This window comes from Triturus cristatus, chromosome 5_2 (assembly GCF_964204655.1).
Source record: "Triturus cristatus chromosome 5_2, aTriCri1.1, whole genome shotgun sequence".
Lineage (NCBI taxonomy): Eukaryota > Metazoa > Chordata > Amphibia > Caudata > Salamandridae > Triturus > Triturus cristatus.
In genome coordinates, this window is record NC_140588.1 from 927,367,986 (window position 1) to 927,384,139 (window position 16,154).

Genomic DNA, 16,154 nt, shown 5'->3' on the forward strand with positions numbered 1-16,154 from the left:
AGTGGGAGATTGCATTAATTAATCTCAGCCACTGGTTATTGGGGACACTAGCCAGTCCATCATTTGCCCTCTGTTCCACATCAGACACAACCAGCCGTATGTTTCCTGACTCAGTCAGCCGTGCTCCTGTTCCATTAGGAACAGTCCAGCGCTAACTGCTCGGCCAGGTCCCTTCTGAACGGGAAATCAAGCATCCCTTTTCGGATTTCGGCCTATTGGGGCCTCGCCAGTAGGGTGCAGCTTGAATCGCATGGCAGAGTAAGCACAAACTGATGTCTGAGCATACCTGTCACACTTAGGACAGTAAAATAAGAGATGGTTGAATTGCTTGAATTAATCTCAGCCAATGATAATTTCTCATTTGAAATCCGCTCCATCATTCCTTGGCATCCATGGCACCTCAGACATGCATGATATGCAAATCACCCTGGGTCCTGCTTCAACAGGAAGAGTTCAGCCTGAGCTGCCTGACAGGTTCTCCTCTGAAGGGGAGCATGCCACTTTTAATGAAGAGGTGGCCTGCAAAGTATCGGGAAGTACGTTTTGTTGCTTGGTTTTGATGCTGTCCTGCTGTTCTCTGACTCGGTGGCAGACTGGGGATTCTTACATTTGAGATTCGGGGATGGGAGGGGTCATGCGAGGGAGCAAAATAATTAACTCCGGTTGAAGTTAGGTATGCAGTTATATATTTACATAACTATGTCTTGAGAATGGTTGGAGGGGGAAAAGCTAGAAAGTGATTATTCACTTGTGGAAGTTTTGCACCTGTTACGTATTTTGACTGCTTGTCGTTCTTGTCGGTTTCCATGTCCTCGTTGCTTGATGACCAAGACAACACGAGGCTGTAATTAGTGCTTCTTGCGCTGCATTTCTTTACATGGAGTTTTAGAAGCTTACTATTGAGATTTATATCCTGACTCTGAAGTATGCTTTAAAAAGCTCAAATTAAATGCTGCTCAGGTATTATTTAGAATAGAAGTAGTAAAGGGAGTAATAATAACAATTCCAGAATAACTGTCTCGCCTATTACTTTGCCCTAGTTGTTATATAGATGAGAGGTCTGTGGATTGTGGGCTTGTAGCAGTGTGGCAGCAGCTGCGGTAAGATTATTTTATTATGTAAGAGCAGCAGAGAATGGAAGTATTGTACAGAGTAGTAGATAAAGGTACTATTGCCAAAGCAACGATGTATCGCTTCCCCTTTTTCGGCCCGAAGCATATCATACAGTTGGTGAAAGTAGGTAAATCCATAGAAGCAGAGATGTATGAAGTTGACGTTTGCCAAAGTCAGGATTTTTTAACCATCAACATGGGTATTGTAACGATATAGCTAAAATATTAGGCGGAAAAAAGGGGGTGGAAAATATTTATGTAACAAGTCTGTTTATTTAGGTCAGCTTGTACCTACAACCAGTGGCCAGCAGTGTATATTATGTGAAATAGGGATTCACAGCTGTGTGCCCACAACCCGGAGGCCGGCAGCGATCGGTAACCTGCAAATGCTGAGGACTACGCTGACTTGCAAATAAAATAACAAAGACTAATAACCTAAAGACCCTTTGCCCTCCCTCCCACCCCTCTCCCCTCCGCACCAGCCGTGTGTACCACTTCTCTCTCAGGCCCCCCAGCCCTTTACGTGGCCCCAGATAGGCTCTGTTCTGCTGCCCAGGGTTCTGATGCGCCTGCATTTAGTGGGGGAAGCAAATGAAAAATCTGTAGGTATTTAGGGTAGTCATTTCCCTATTGGGAGCAGGCGTAAAAACTGGGCCTAGAGTTCCGCGTATCTCTGCTTTATTTTCCACTGCCAAAGATAGTCGCTCCATTGTCAGGGTCGACCACCGCCTGCGCAGCGATGAGATATGTTCCGGGACATCTCCTGATCCCCAGTGTGCCAGTATAACCTGGCGCCGGGCGTTCAGTGCCAGGGCCACCTGTCGACCCTGCATGGAGCGAAGCGGGAAAGTCAGGGGGTTTGACAAACCGAGTATAGTGTACGCCGGGAAGCGTGGGATAGAAGTGTCAAATGCTGCATCAATATCATTTAATATCTGTTCCCAAAATCTAGCCAGTTTGGGGAAGTGCCATAAGAGGTGCAACAGGGAGGCCTTCAGCCCACATCCCCTCCAACACAGCTCCGAGCGTCCTTTGTCCCACTTATGTATCCGTGTCGGGGTATATTATCAAGATGATGCAATTTTGTAAGCAGCTTCCGTACCCGCTATATTGTGTGTGGTGCATTCTGTAAAATGTCTTCCCATTCTTGGAGGAGAGTGTACGACATAATTCTACTAAGCACCGCACTTTGCCCTTGGCTGTGTCCTGCGCATCTGCTCTCTCGAGAGCATAGCATAAAACTCTTAGATAAGGTGCCTATCATCATCTTAACAGACCAGCCATTGCTCAAATAAGGTGAGCAGACGCGAGGATGCTGTCTTATAGGTCGGGGAGGTCACCCTATGTCGCAGCTGAAGAAGGTGGACCAGTGACTATTCCTGATGAGATTGTTCAAAAGGGATAATCCCTGCAGGATCAAAGTGGGAACCCACCCGTTTGCATCCAAGCTTGTGCCATCTACTGAAGATCTCCAGCCCACAGCCTGGTGGGAAATCGGGGTTGTCCGCGATTGGGGAGGGGAACGTCGTTCGTTGCTTGTTCAGGGCTACCTTATCCCAAACTCTCATTGTCGTCTCCGCAACCGGCCCCAAATACAGTCCCCACGCTCTACATTTACGATGGAGCCATATTTCCCACCAGATGCTGACACCCACCACTGTCTGGTCCATAAAGGACTAGTTTTTTTCAGAGAGGGGTCTATTCCATTGCACGGCATATTTGATTTGCGTGGCTTGATAATATCTACTAATCATGGGGAGACCCAGTCCTCCCTCACCCTTGGGCGTCTTCAGCTGGTTAGCTGGGAGGCGCTGCCTCTTCCGGCCCCACACAAACTTATTGATAGCTAGTTGTATCGAACGCAGCAGCGTGGGGGGCAGCTGAATTGTTTGAAAGATATAGATATGCGGCAGCACCGACATCTTAACTGCTGAGATGCGTCAATGACCAAGCCAGTCGCAGTCAGCCCCATTCCGCCAGCGACTTATTTGTTTGCTCTACTAGGGCCCTGTAGTTGATCGCCATGGTCTTAGCAACTGTGGGAGCAAATTGTAAACCCAGGTACGGGATAGTGTCCACTGCCTAGGTTAGAGGGAATCTGTCCCGGAGCGCATCTTCATGTGCAGGGCTGACTGACGGGTTCAATATCTGGGACTTAGTCACATTGGCTTTAAACCCCGAGACGTCGCCAAAGCTTTGCTGTTCTTCCAGTAACCGTAGTAGGGAATCCATTGGGACTGCTAACAAGAGTAATACATCATCCGTGTACATGCTGATGGTATGCGTCTCTGCTCTGAAGCGGATGCCAGAAGTCTGCAGGTGATCTCTAACGCGTTGCGCTAAGGGCTCCATGTTGAAACTTTGAGAATTCAGACTTTTAAATTTTACCCACCACGGACGAAATTTCAATTTCCTCTCGCCTATATATAGGGGATGAGAGGAGCGGAGCACTGTGATGTTATCTGGCACCTCATCTTTCCTCTGCAGATATAAGAGAATGCGATACCTTCTGCAGCTAGCTTCCTGTTTGGAGCTCCCGTATGGACAGTTATAGCTGTCTGTTATTGAAGGCCTGTTGACAAAAAAAAAATATATATATATATATAGTGTTTTTAGTCTCCCCTTGTCAACCTTATGGAGGAAGATTTGTTTGGAATGTTTAGCGTGCAGCCAATGACACGCAATGGGGACCCTTCCTTAAAGAATCACAGGACCATTGGCACTTACCTGGATCGCCGGCCTTCCCTGGAAGCAGTGGAAAAGCTGTCCGATGACAGCCCATACCAATGGAGAGACGCCATTACTACATTGACGTCTCCAGGCACACTGTGTACGGGGAGATGGGCTGTAGGAAGTAAGGGTTTTAAGACAACTCATTATACAGCACAGTGCCAGTTCCAGTCCTACCATGCTTGACATCAGCCTCTCAACCATGAGCAATCAGAATTTTGGCTGATAGTAACATCCCCAAAACACCACGAACAAACTGCATGATGGGTAATGCAGTCCTTCACACACTAATTGCTTGGGCGTGACTTAGAACGTGGTCAGTTGGGTCCCACGCTACTTTATGAGGATGGGCCAACACTTCCGAACTGAACGGAACTACAGCGCCAGAGGCATTTGAGAAAGGCTTCCGGCGAAACGCGTCATGCCAGGCTCTGAATGAACTGTGTTTTTAGCCCCGCCGTGTCACCTTGTCGACCTTATGGAGGGAGATTTTTTGGGACTGTTTAGCGTGCAGCCAATAGCACGCAATGGGGACCCTTCCTTAAAGAATCACAGGACCATTGTCACTTACCTGGATCGCCGCCCTTCCCTGGAAGCAGTGGAACTGCTGTCCGATGACAGCCCATACGAATGGAGAGACGCCATTACTACATTGACGTCTCCAGGCACACTGTGTACGGGGAGATGGGCGGTAGGAAGTGAGGGTTTCAAGACAGCTCATTGTCCAGCACAGTGCCGGTTCCAGTCCTACCACGCTCGACATCAGCCTCTCAACCATGAGCAATCAGAATTTAGGCTGATAGTAACATCCCCAAAATGCCACGAACAAACTGCATGATGGGTAATGCAGTCCTTCACACACTAACTGCTTGGACGTGACTTAGAACGTGGTCAGGTGGGTCCCACGCTACTTTAGGAGGATGGGCCAACACTTCCGAACGGAACGACAGTGCCAGAGGCATTTGAGAAAGGCTTCCGCCGAAACGCGTCATGCCAGGCTCTGAATGAACTGTGTTTTTAGCCCCGCCGTGTCCCCTTGTTGTCCTTATGGAGGAAGATCTTTTGAAATATATATACATATATATACATATATATATATGAATCCAAAATGGCTCAGATGTACCCGACTTCAGGCGCTACTCGACGGGTGCGTCACCTCGCGGTTGAGCCAAACCGCCAATATCCACCACAGCACTCCCACAAGGGAAGAAGAGGTCGCACTCCAACCAGCTTTCAAACTTCGTTTTATTCCTTCAAGGTCGCAGAACCAACAATTTACCAACGCGTTTCGTTATGCCAGATAACTGTGAACAAGTTATCTGGCATAACGAAACGCGTTGGTAAATTGTTGGTTCTGCGACCTTGAAGGAATAAAACGAAGTTTGAAAGCTGGTTGGAGTGCGACCTCTTCTTCCCTTGTGGGAGTGCTGTGGTACAGATATATATATATATATATATATATATATATATATATATATATATTCACTGAAAAAACCATAGGTTTCACACAAGTTATAGTTAGCTGTACATTTCACTCGTAAAAATCAATGAAATTCCCCCGTTATAGTTAGTGCAGGCAACTATAACTCACGCGACCGCAATCCTCTGCTGATGCTAATACTGTATTTAGACACTTATTTGCCCATGTCTTCTTCCATTAAATTTTAGCTATACATATATTACAAATATTTTTTTTTCATAAAGACACATATGTCATCAGCAGAGGATTGCGGTCGCGTGAGTTATAGTTGCCTGCACTAACTATAACGGGGGAATTTCATTGATTTTTACGAGTGAAATGTACAGCTAACTATAACTTGTGTGAAACCTATGTTTTTTTCAGTGAATTTGCAAGGTTTTTTAAATGCTAATTCCGAACTATAACGTGTGTGAAACCTATGGTTTTTTCAGTGAATTTGTACGGTTTTTTAAATGCTAAGTTACTTTACGCCATTCGTGGCGTGCGCGCCCAGTTAACGCAGTTCGTTCCGTGCGTGCACGGAGCGCTTCGCATACCGTGCGCACACAGTGAGCACGCGGTGCGCTTCGCGCACCGCGCGCCCACTTTACGCAGTTAGTGCCGTGCACGCACGGTGGTCACGCGGTGCGCTGCGCGCACCGCGTGCCCACGTTATGCGGGATGGGCCATGTACGCACGATGCGCTTCGCGCACCGTGCGCACATGGGGGACATATTATGCGCTTCGTTGTGAAAAGGTATTCATTTGTACTTTTATTTTTTTTTAATGCCATGCACAAATGGTGCCCTTCGGGCACCATTTGCACACGGGGTGGGGAGAGTGTGGATAATTTTTTTTTTTTTATAATTTTGAGCGTACGCGTACGCCGATTGAGCGTAAGCGTAATCGGCGATTTTTCAAAAAAAATAAAAAAATGTTTTTTGGGCCTTGGGGGTTGTTTGGGGACACCTATATCGATGCTGGGTGGTTAAGAACTGAATATACTGCCCCTTTAGATGGTTTTTGTCTTTGTTTTTGCTGCCCCCCTCAGAGTGCGAGAGAGAAAATGGCGGCCACCGCTTCCTGGTTTCGACCGATTCGAATGTTTACTCAGATCGAACAGCCAATCAGAATCGCGCTCGCGCACGTCACCGTACGCGTACGGTAAGCGCACCGTAAGCGCACCGTAAGCTGGCTCAGATATATATATTGATTTAAAGGCTATTTTCTCAGAATCTACTGAACAGATTTACACCAAACCTACAAAAGGCACTTCCTTGACCTGAGGACTACCTCTCTGCCAAATTTCATTTAACTCTGTTCAGCCGTTCGGGCTGTAGCTGTGTCTAAAGGTCCTATGGAAAAATGCATGGGAAAAACGCGTTTTGGGACCCCCCTTTTATCTCAGCCCCCGCTTGACGAATCCCCCCGAGACTTTCAGGGTAGGAGCGGAGCGCAGCGCCCCACATATTTTGAAAATTTGGCGAGGATTCGTCGACCGGCGCCAAAGTTATTCAAAATAGAATGTTGCGGATTTCCTATGGTAATAATAATAATAATAATAATAATACTGGATTTTATAAAGCGCGAACAGCTACCTCGCGAGGAGGTGTCCCGGCGCTATAGGAACCATAGAAGACCTGGGGCGGAGATAGAAGACCTAGCGTGGCTGGGAGAAGAGCCAGGTCTTTAGCATCTTCTTAAAGCAGTGCTCGGATGGAGCCTGCTGGATTGCTTGAGGTAGAGAGTTCCACAGAACGGAGACGTTTGCTGAAAAGGTGCGTCCGCCAAGGCGGGCCTTTTTTGCTCGTGGGACAGCCAGTATGACACGGTCATTTGACCGTAGTGCCCGACTTTGGGAATATCTTGGGAGGCGTTTTTTTAGGTAAAGTGGGCAGGAGCCATGCAGAGATCTGAACGCAAGCGTCAGAGCTTTGAATTTTATCCGGTTGACCACAGGAAGCCAGTGCAGGGTTCGAAGATGCGGAGAGACTGACTGCTTAAAAGGAATTCGCAGTAGCAGCCTCGCAGCCGCGTTTTGAACTACCTGCAATTTATGGGTAAGGAATTTTGGGAGGCCCAGGTAAAGACCATTAGCATAGTCAAGCCGTGAGGTGACCGTTGCATGGACTACCATTTTTCTACAGCTCTCTGGTAGAAGTTTAAGAAATTTTCGGAGGTTTCTTAATTTACTTAAACAGCACCCAGCCACTTGTTGGATATGGGAATTGAAAGACATTTTTTTATCCCATCTCACTCCAAGGTTTTTTGCCGAGTGACTGGGCAAAGGGGGGGGGCCCATCTCCGCCGGCCACCATAGCTCTGGGGCGGGGGTGGGGCCCTTACCGAAAAAGATAACTTCGGTTTTATTGGCATTTAGTTTTAGTTTGTTGATATTCATCCAGTGGGCAATGTCCTGGAGACAGCCTTTAAAGTTTGCAAAGGATCCCTGTGTCATCCCAGAGTATGGAAATACCAACTGGGTGTCGTCGGCATAAGAAATTGCCTTAACACCCCAGTTGGCAATTAACGTAAAAAGGGGGGCCAGATAGATATTAAACAAAAGAGGGCTGAGGGCCGAGCCCTGCGGGACTCCACAGTTAAGGGTTTTAGGTGTGGAAGAAATCGTCCCAAGTGCCACCTTCTGCGATCTCTGAGATAGATAGGAGTTTATCCACCTCAGCGCGTTGTCTTGAATGCCTATCTCTGCCAGCCGGCTGAGTAGTCTAGCGTGGTCCACCGTATCGAAGGCGGCCGACAGATCCAGGAGTACCAGCATAGCTGAACTTCCAGCATCCATCGACCACCTCACTGACTCGGCTACCTCTAGGAGCGCTGTTTCTGTGCTGAAGCCGGGTCGAAAGCCAGATTGAGTTTCATGGAGAATGTTGTTAGTTTCCACGAATTTGCTCAATTGGCGTTGTATCACTTTTTCCAGCATTTTACCCGGGGCGGCTAGAAGGGATATTGGGCGGAGATTCGTGAGGTCATCTGGGTCCCCGTTAGGTTTTTTCTTTAGGGGAAGGAGAGTGGCATGCTTCCAGACGTCAGGGAAAATTCCTGACGTAATGGAAGAATTCCAGATACTTTGAAGTGTGGGCGCTACAAAGAGGGTCCTAACTATAACTACCTACTGGCGACCGCCAGTAGGTAATATATATATATATATATATATATATATATATATATATATATATATATATATATATATATATATATATATATATATATACACATACATACATACATACATACATACATACATATACATTTTTTTTATTTTTTTTACTGGGCTTTGGTTAAGCAAGCCCCTTGCTGGATGGTTTTCTTGTCTGTCTCATTTCTCTGCTTCATATTCATTGACTTTCCTCTCTGTTCTGTATTTGTCCAGCCACTGGAGAATTTCTTCTTTACAGTGTTCAGATTGGATCCCTTGAGTCCTTCTTTTGCATTAATGGAACTACATTTTTCTTAAACACTCCATTCCACCGCTTCCTGTCTTCCAATGTCTGCCTCCACTGGTGTTCCATTGCTTCCTTCGCCCCCTCTGGCTTTTTGGGTCGTTTTTTATTTTTAAACACCCCTTCCCCTCCCATTCCCTACTCTCCTGATTGCTCCTACTGTTCTGTGACATTGACCTGATTACCCCCATAGGGATTTGTTTTATTTATTTATTTTGGAGGGCCCATCTGTTGCAGTTTACAACTGGGCCCTTCCTTCTTTTTTATTATGCTTTCGCATGCAATATTTTACTTTACCACTCCATGATTTGTGTTCATCATCTTGGAATTGTAAATAAAAAAAATTAAAAAATAACTAATGTTTAATGATGTATGTGTGTGCATGCGCCATCACCAGTAGCGGCTCCTGGAGGGAGTGCTGCTTGGGGGGGAAGGGGCAGGGTGGGGGGTAGTAAACTCCGGCATACTGGCCGAACGGAGGTAAGTACATAAATAAATAAAGTGAATTACATTGCGCATGCTGCATCGCCAAATGGGGATGCAGCGTGCGCAATGTAATTTGTTTTATTTATTTATTTATGTACTTACCTCAGTTCGGCCGTATGCCGGAGTTTACTACCCCCCACCCTGCCCCGCCCCGCAGCACTCCCTCCAGGAGCCGCTACTGGTCATCACACAGAAACTAGCATAGCATCACTTATTGGTATGCATATGTGGTAATACAAGCAAACATTCATCATGCATCTACAATACGTGTTTGGAGGGGGGGATGTTGAGGGGGTTGCTCTTTACCAATACTGAGCGGCATCAGCAAAAACCATCAGCAAAGTGAATACACCTGAAAAAGCAAAGCCAAAAGGTAAGGCCAGTTGCCAGTGATTGGTTTATTTTAATTATGAATGTCATTAACTAGAGGAGGAGTGCATCTGATTATTCATACGTGGGTTAATTTGTTATGTCCATATAAGAGCAGGGATCTAATGTGTACAGTGCACTTAACCCTGCTGGCAAACATTGATGCTTGCAGCAGCAGAGTTAGCACTTCTTTTTATTACGGTGGTGTGACCTCATCAGGGCGCTGACAATTAGTGATATGTATGAATGTATTTTGTGCATGGTGGTATTGAATGTTGAGTCGCTGCGGTGCCCAGGTGACTGACGCCATACAGCATGTTGATTCTGGTAGGTAATTAAGATGTTGCACATATTTTCCCATGTCAAAATTGTATACGACATCATGATGTGGAAGTAGAGGGTGTCATGGTAAAATGTTAAAACTGATGCAAGAGAGAATTTGCCACGGTAGTTTGACACTTAATCTATTCCGCGTGAGCTCCAAATTCAGTTATCCTGTCTAAAACATGTTGCATTTCCTAATTAGTAAAATGCAGAGTAGCACTAACTTAATTGGAAGACACTTTAATTACAATAGACCTTAACTCCATATACTTGTCTAATAATCTGCTTTGGCAAGTTTAGAGGAATTGAAATGTGGAACAAGGTGCCCAAGGATTTATGTGCCTTGATTTTGTCTAGAATGATAATTGTTTGAATTTGAAACTTAACCAATTCTGTAAAATTATGTATTTGACCAAACATGTTAGGTCGAACTGATGTTTTCTCTACTTATTTTCATAGAAAAAGAGAATGATATTGAAGAAACCCTAAGACGATTGCAGGAGGAGAAGATTTGCAAAGTCTGTATGGACAAAAGTATCTCCGTGGTTTTTATTCCATGTGGTCATCTGGTTACTTGCAGTGTGTGCGCAGAAGCAATAAGTAAATGCCCCATATGTTGTACCATCATTCAAAGGAGACAGAAGATTTTCATGTCGTAATCTTTGTAGTAAACCTGTATATCGCTTTGGCAGAAACTGACAAATTGGAAATCCTTTTCAATCCTCTTTTTTGATGCTAATCGTTATATTTTGAAATAGAAACTTTTGTCCTTCGTTATATATAAAAAATCATAAAATACTTCAACTTGCAAGTGGGTGTACACAGTTATCATCTTGTTATTTTTTTTACATCTCATAAAAGGTGTGGCAAGAAATAAATAAAAAAACCTAACCTATTGTCCCTTTAAAAAGTATTTTGACTAAAACAATTCTAATAATCTGGTTGCATTTTGCATATATTTTGTTTTTGCTCCCCTCTCGGCTAAATAGAATACTTCTATTTGTTTTTTATGAAATAATTATGAAAGATCAGTGTTCGAATGCAGACGTTTATCATCAGTGCTGTGAAATTTCGATTGAAAGCACAGCAGTAAAAATATTGGTGTAATATATTTTTGATTTCCGTGGCAAGTGTCGCCTGTGTGATCCTCAAAAGCTCAGACAAGAAGAATAAGTTCTGATCGATTTAATAAACTATATGTGCACTAGCAGTATCCTAAGTAGCCATTTTGCCACAGTTGTGTGTAATACAGCACTTGTCATAGTACAGCATGTATTACAGTCGCTGAATACTTTCCTGTTCAGTGTAAACGCATGATGGTATGTGTACCTTCCCACATATGTACAAGACATATCTCAATAGATACCACAATGGTGTGTGTGTGCACCCTCAGCTGTAGATGGAGTCATTGAGACCAATTCTGATACTTGCTCATTTAAAAAAAAAAAAAGTAATTCACACTAGACTTGTAAAATATATATAAAACATAAAGATGCGCAAAATGTTCTTTAACATGTGATTCCATTCCCCGGTGGTGCTTTTTAAAATCATGCACCTGAAGATCTTTGTGTTAGATGTACTCATCAGTTTGTTTGATACTGATTACGTTATCTGTGTTTGTAGGAATAAAAATCTTACGCCATGCGCTATCGCAAGGCGTTTCAGACCTTTTCAAGTATTTCGCAGGTCCTGGTGTAACCAATACATTTTTGATTCTCTGGTAAACAAGCTAGTTCATCTAAAATGTACTCGCCCTTTGTTCTTCTAGTGATTACCTCCACATGAAGTGCACTTCACCACATAATTTCTATTTTTACAATGTAAATGCAGATAAATATTTTCAGTTGCAAATATTTATATATATGTTACGTACTTGCAGCTGCTGTCGTCAGTGTATGAACATTCAGCTTAGACCACCATTAAAGCGATTTAAATCAGAGGAGAAATTAAAATTGTTATGCGTTGCAAATTTCGTAGATTAATTAAATTGCTTCTTTTCTGTAGACTGGCCATGTACCTATCAGATTTGTTTGTAACTCTTAATGTGTTTTAATTCTGTATGTTTGTTTGGTTATGCATTTCTGTTTGTTTTGATCTGTGTGATTTAAAATACTGTTGGCACTTTAAATGAACTTTAGGCATTTCGGGGTACTTTGATAGCTCAGCTGTCACTTCAGTAATTAAAGTGACAAATGTCTGCTTTTGTAAGTTCATCTGATGATTTCCTTTAAGAAAACCGCACGTTTTCATCAAAGATTATGTATTTATCAAAAAAATGTATATTTGTTGTGAGAATTCAGTACCCAAGAGATCCTGCTCTCAAACTTGCATTATACAGTAGAGGTATTAAAGTAACCACATAAAGAAAAGTAGAACCTGCATTAGGAGTCATGAGGTGGATCTATTAAAACAATATGTAGTAAGGGTTAAATACTGAAGAGGTCATGTTTCAAGTTTTTGAATCTACCGTTTAAGTTCAGATTTTGCAGGTTAAATTTATGCTTTCGGGACACACTGGCTTAGTTACCAATGCACTGTGCTGAATATTTTATAAATATCTTGAATATGACATTTAATAACAACATATATTGTAAATGTTTTAGAAGAAATTAGTACTGCAAGCAACAGTCATATTTAAAGTATTGGTCCATTGTTGAGTTTTCTGATATACTACGTGTGTGTGTTTGTGCGTGCACACCTGTGTGGGTGCATGCTTTTGTATGCGAGTGCAAATATGTGTTAGTGCTATGCGATTGCACTCCGTGCCAGTGCCTGTGTGTGTTCACAGAGGCGTGGTAATAGTGGATTCATTTACTTGGGTTTTAATAAATCTGCCTGGACATGACAATGATTCATAAACATTTAATCAATATTTAAAATCATTATAATATGACCTTTGTTTTTTTTGTTATGCATAGTCTGGGTAGTCCTAAAACCTCGCAGTACAAAATATATTATGGCCTTTCATTTTATCTGAGCATTGTTTCCGTGAATTTTAAAACCTTGCAACACAAATATTTATGGGTTATGGTTATTAGCCTGCTTCTTGTCTTCCGTTAATAAAATGTTACTTTAATTTGCCTCTAACAAACTGTCATGCACTCCCAAGTGACTGCTGAAGTTTTCCGCATTGTATTTATATCCGTTTTCCTTGCACCAGAAAGAATTACCCTTCTTAACCTTTGTCCTGAATGTTGGTTTTATACCCCTACGTTTGTGCAAAATGAGCAGGCCACTGATCTAGAACTGCATCTTTAAATTTAGGTGACTGTAGAGTATAAAATGATACTACTTTGTTCCCCATCTGAGTACCTAAAGGATGCGATAACTACTAAATGTTTAATATGACACAATGTATTCATGATCGAAGAGTCTGATTGCTTTGCTAACTTTGCTATAGTTGCAATGTACTCGCCTCTCATATAATTATGGTATTTATGATTATGAAGGACATTAGCATGGAGCAAAAACAAAAAAACATATATTGCAATACATTTTTATATCCTAAGTGCTGCAAAATTGGTAGCTCCCAGGTTGACCGCAATTCACACGTCCAGACACTGACTAAATATCTAAAATGAATTGTTAAAGGCCATGAAATGGCCATAATTGTTGGACATGACTATGTGAATGTCATTTTTGCTGTAGAGAATTTATCATCTAAAAATGAGGGCTTTGGAACATATGCATATTGTCATTGGGTAATGTCCCTTTAACGCCGTTGCACTAAATCAGTTTCCTAACCTTTGTTTGTTTGGTCAATTTGAATAATTAAGCAAATTGTTGTCAAATACGCCAGATCTGCCCGTTGCAGCCGTTAACCAAAAGAGTGTGTCCCGTTCTTAGACTAACCGTTTGATAGAGTCCATTCAATTTTTCTCATGCCCCCTAAAGGGACGATGTGGAAGACTACAATTACAGTATCGGACTAGGCAGACCCGGGTGCTAGATTTGGCTGCCTGCCTACCATCCCACGTGGCATTGGTTTGGAAAGGAAGAGCTTGATTTCTTTTGCTCATATCGCACACAGATAAATGGGCCTACTTGTTTTTGTCCCATTTCCAGCACAGCTTATCCCATCTATAAAAAAAGTCTCATGATTTATTGGCTTTGAGTTAAAACATAGCAACTTTATTTTTCAGGATGTACTACGACATTTGATTGTGAAGTTCTAATGTAAGTAACCCCATACCTTTATTCATTTAGCAACAGGGATTGCCTGAGGTAGAGAGGCAAGTTGTTCCAGGTCTTGGCGGCGAGGTAGGCGAAGGATCTTCCTCGGGTTGTTGTCTTGTGGATGCGTGGGACGGTGGCCAGGGACGGTGGCCAGGGCCAGTTGGGCGAAGCGGAGGTGTCTGATGGGAATGTGGAATGAGAGGTAGTGGTTCAGATATGCTGGTCCTCCATCGTGGAGGGCTTTCACAACATTTAAAAGAAATCAAAATCCCTTGATTTAAATACAAGATATAATTTTCACTAACTTAGATTATTGCAGGTATTGCTTCATTGTCATGTAGTTCTCATACATGCACTTCCTGAGGCAGGTCTATGATAACTAATAGTGAAGAGCATACCAAATCTCTTAAGTTCTCCGTGAGAGAGTATATCTATCACCTTAAAATATTTCTGTGTCTTCAAAATACGTGTTGAAAAAAAAATAAACAAGCTGCGACCAATATGTTCTGGTTCCAGCATCTCAACGGAGGATCCTTATAAGATCCCTAGGCATTCAATTCTTGAAGTGTGCTTGTATTGTCCTTTACATATGGTTGCTTCTGCTAATTCGTTGTGGTTGAGAAAATGGGTCTTTGCAGGTTATCTCCCAGGTCCCAAGATGTTCCGGTTTCACAGTTTCCAAATTCAGTAATGAAATTAATTTGTCTTATGTTCCTTGTAATCTTACATTTTATTCAAAAAACTTTTTTGAAACATTTGTTATTTTAGTAAATGTCTTACAGCATGGTAGACATCAGGAACCTGTGCAGTCACAGCTCATGGTCGTACTATGTCTCATTATACAGATAGCGCTGCATACAAATCTGCGTGAATTACGATCGTTGAACATAAAACACATTTCTTAAACATAACAGTGAATAAAAGAATTGTGTTACCTAACGATTCCATTAATCTTCCTTGGAGGTAGGGTGGTTGCGGGATGTGGCAATGTTCGCCCAGCCCCTCTATACCGAGGGTCAGCACTCATAAGAGAGAGGAGGCATCACCGCCACCCTCCTCAGTTTCCATCTGGAAATCTTGCACTCAACCAGCACCTCCTTCAATTAGGCTCTTTTGGTGTTATCCAGCAGTTGTTCAGTGCAGTCAAAAAATAGATCAGACATCAATCATCGTATCCCATTCCTGTGCTATTCTTGCACAACCCCTGTCTTTCATCCTTTTTAAGTGCACTAACTTCGTACTCAGCCCATTTTTGCAGCGCTGTATGCCATTTCTAGACCAGGACCCATCACACTTTTCTATTCATGTAAATCTACGTCTCACAATATAAGTGCCAGATCAACAAACCTACCAGTTGTACATAGGCATAATCATCGTTGCATATAGCATGCCAACCAGAAAATGTAAAGTTGCCCATGTAGTTTGTCATTTGAATCACATCCTTGGAAAGCGGTGTTAGTGTTTAAATTTTCAGTAGTTGTAATATTCTTAAGAGCCAGACACTTGAATGGTTAGTGCTGCGACTATGAGGTATCCTGCTGGTTAAAGGATGACTGGTTTAAGGACCAAACCATTATTCAGATTTTTAATTGGAGGCTGCTATTGTATGGATAGAAATGTGCACATTTGAATGTAACTAATTTGGGGCAGAATTAATCTTGAGATATATATGTGTGTGTGTGTGTAAACTATTAAATAAATATATTTTATGTACTGACAATGTGTTTGTTCCACATTTATTTCTGTCTTCTAATAATGAGTTCATGTTAAATGCTTGTAAACATGTACATCAACATATCAGTAAATCAAGGATAAAGAAGTAATAGATGTGTTAATTTAACATGTGGCACACAATTAAGTACAGAATCTAAATTTTTCTGTAAAGAGCTTTGAAAGCGCAACTCCAGCTGTAAAATGAATTTGATCGCCAGATCTGGAATGGGATCCCCATGAAGGTTTTGTGTAAAGCTCCCACTGAAGCCTTCAGTTTTGGTACCAGAAGCTCCAAGTGGGACAAAGGATTTCGGAGCTACCGAG

General features: G+C 42.7%; 1 protein-coding gene across 4 annotated transcripts in view; it reads left to right on the plus strand.

The window, feature by feature from the left end:
* The window catches only part of XIAP (X-linked inhibitor of apoptosis), a 380,737-nt gene extending 364,900 nt beyond the window's left edge, over positions 1-15,837 (plus strand). For all 4 annotated transcript variants that reach the window (XM_085608130.1, XM_085608129.1, XM_085608128.1 and 1 more), the window contains one exon: positions 10,401-15,837. In XM_085608130.1, coding sequence (XP_085464256.1) covers positions 10,401-10,600 — 200 coding nt within the window. In that variant the 3' untranslated portion in view covers positions 10,601-15,837. The remainder of the gene's footprint in view (positions 1-10,400) is intronic.
* Positions 15,838-16,154: the final 317 nt, after the last annotated feature.